Source organism: Anopheles cruzii, unplaced genomic scaffold (genome assembly GCF_943734635.1).
Source record: "Anopheles cruzii unplaced genomic scaffold, idAnoCruzAS_RS32_06 scaffold01580_ctg1, whole genome shotgun sequence".
NCBI classification, from domain to species: domain Eukaryota; kingdom Metazoa; phylum Arthropoda; class Insecta; order Diptera; family Culicidae; genus Anopheles; species Anopheles cruzii.
The window spans coordinates 2,307-4,830 of NW_026455165.1; the positions used below are offsets into that span (position 1 = coordinate 2,307).

At 48.9% G+C, this 2,524-nt stretch overlaps 1 protein-coding gene across 1 annotated transcript; it reads right to left on the minus strand.

The window, feature by feature from the left end:
* Nucleotides 1-258: 258 nt before the first annotated feature.
* Nucleotides 259-1,972, minus strand: LOC128276558 (catalase-like; the record flags this gene model as incomplete). The annotated part of the gene is made up of 1 exon (XM_053015015.1): nt 259-1,972. A coding segment is annotated over one exon (1,530 nt), but the record flags the coding sequence as incomplete, so codon positions are not given.
* Between the last annotated feature and the right edge of the window lie 552 nt (nt 1,973-2,524).

The window sequence follows — 2,524 nt, forward strand, 5'->3', positions numbered from 1 at the left end:
TCAAAAATGTACTCAAAAAAAACGTCGACCGAATGGGCGACCTTTCGAACAAATGTTTAACCGTAGAAAAATATTAAGCCGTTTTTGTTTAATCAAATGAAAAAGAGAATCCAGATTGGATCACGCTGTATACATTTGAATAATTCGTTCGTTCATGTGCTAAGAAAACCCAAAGAAAAACAGAGTTTAGCAGTTTTTTTTTATTAAAGTGAATATAGCAGTAACAAAATTGCAAGCAGAAAGAAGGTACTCGCATATAGATTTTTTTATAGATCGTTGACTACCATTTTGCTTGAAGCGGCCGCCGTACGAAAGATACAAAAGATAAAACTCTAACATGAAAAATAATCAGGAAAAATATATCATGACCAACAAGTGGGTGTCGGAAAGTGATCGCCTCCATATCCATGCTACACCGGCCATTTCACTGCTATTTCCTCCTTTAGAGGTTTGAGGTACGCTTTAGCTTTAGACCCTCCGTCAACTGGCGTCCAAACTCAGCGTCTACCATGGTTAAGTTCTTTACTGCGCGCTCCTGCAGGAACGGAGACGCGTTCCGCAGATGGCCAACCATGTTGTTGACAAGGCGGCGACGCGCAGCATCGTCCAGGACGCGGCGATAGAAAACAGCCGGCTGCGAGAAGTTATCATCATCCCCGCTCTCATAACGTTGGACATCGCCCGATACGTGCATCGGCGGATTCTGCAGCTTACGCGCATACGGGCATACTTCCGGGCCGCTGAAAGAGTTGGGGAAGTAGTTCGGGGCGCCTGCCTGATTGTCGGTGCTGTTCATGGGACCGTCGCGCTGGTAATTGCGCGTCGCCACGCGGTAAGGACAGTTAATCGGCAGCTGCAGGTGGTTCGCCCCGATACGGTGACGGTGGGTGTCAGCGTAAGCGAAAAGACGTGCCTGCAGTATCTTGTCCGGCGATGGTTCAATACCGGGCACCAGATTCGACGGAGCGAACGCCGCTTGTTCTACTTCGGCGAAGTAGTTGCTTGGATTGCGATCTAGTACCATACGTCCGACGGGGTGCAGCGGGAACTCGCTTTGCGGCCATATCTTGGTAAGATCGAACGGATGGAACGGCACCTTTTCTGCCTGTTCAAATGTCATCAGCTGCACCTTGAGCGTCCAACTCGGGAACTCTTTCTTGGCGATCGCGTTGTACAGATCGCGAATGCTGTAATCCGGATCGGAACCGAGGAGCTCGTCGGCACGCTTGGTATCCATGTTCTTGATGCCCTGGTCGGTTTTAAAGTGGAACTTGCAGTAGATCGGTTTACCGTCGGCGTTCACCAACTTATAGGTGTGCGAGCCGTAGCCGTTCATGAACCGGTAGCCGTCCGGAATACCGCGGTCTGCAAAGTGGAACAGCAGCTGGTGCGTCGTTTCTGGGCGCAGGGTCATAAAGTCCCAGAACATGTCCGGGTCCTTAAGGTGGGTCGATGGGTTGCGCTTCTGCGTGTGGATGAAGCTGGGGAACAGTATCGGATCGCGGATGAAGAAGATGGGCGTATTATTACCGACCATATCCCAGATGCCATCGTCGGTATAGAACTTAACGGCAAAACCGCGAGGATCGCGCGCCGTATCTGCCGAACCACTTTCTCCACCGACGGTTGAGAAGCGGACGCCAAGCTGCGTCTTCTTGCCGACCTTTTCGAACAGCTTGGCCGCACAGTACTGGGTAATGTCGTGCGTTACTTCGAAGTAACCGAACGCTCCGGCTCCCTTGGCATGCACGACACGCTCCGGAATACGCTCTCGGTCAAAGTGCGCCAGCTCGTCGATTAGGTGCACATCCTGCAGAAGAACTGGGCCCCGGGGGCCGACCGTAGACGTTGCGGAGTGCGTACCGACTGGAGCACCATTGCTGGTTGTACACTTGGTTTTGTCCTGCATGGGAAAACGAAAAACAAAGATTTTCCAGATTATTAGACCGAACGCCCAGGAAAAAATAATATTCTAGTGGAATCTTAAAGTAGTTTAACAGATTTTTTATTTTGTGACACAGATTAATTTCACTTCTTAACCGGCTACAACCGCCGAGCGGTCTTGGTCTGCGCAGCTTGCATCTGAGACAGTGCTTATCTCTGTTGCTTTCTGTAACGGTGTGTTTTTTACAGGCAGGGTTGTTGACCCAGCGCTAACCCCCCTTTCACGCTGGTATCGGAAATTGAACCCAAGACCTCTATCAACGGGGCCAAACTCCTTTTAGTTTATGACAGTTCTGGTTTCCGATTTAACACATCGCTCAATAAGTCCGTAGGATAGCTTATAAAACAACAATATTTTGATATAATTTGCTTGAATGAACCTTTCAAATAAAACCATCAACATAGTCTCCTTTCAAGGCAATACAGTCAGTCCAACGCTTCTCTAACTTTTCGATACCATGTTTGTAGAACGATTTATCTTTCCCTTCAAAATATGCCTCAGTTTCGGCGATGACCTCCTCATTCGATCCAAATCTCTTTCCCTGGAGCATCCTTTTGAGATCCGAGAACAGCCAATAAT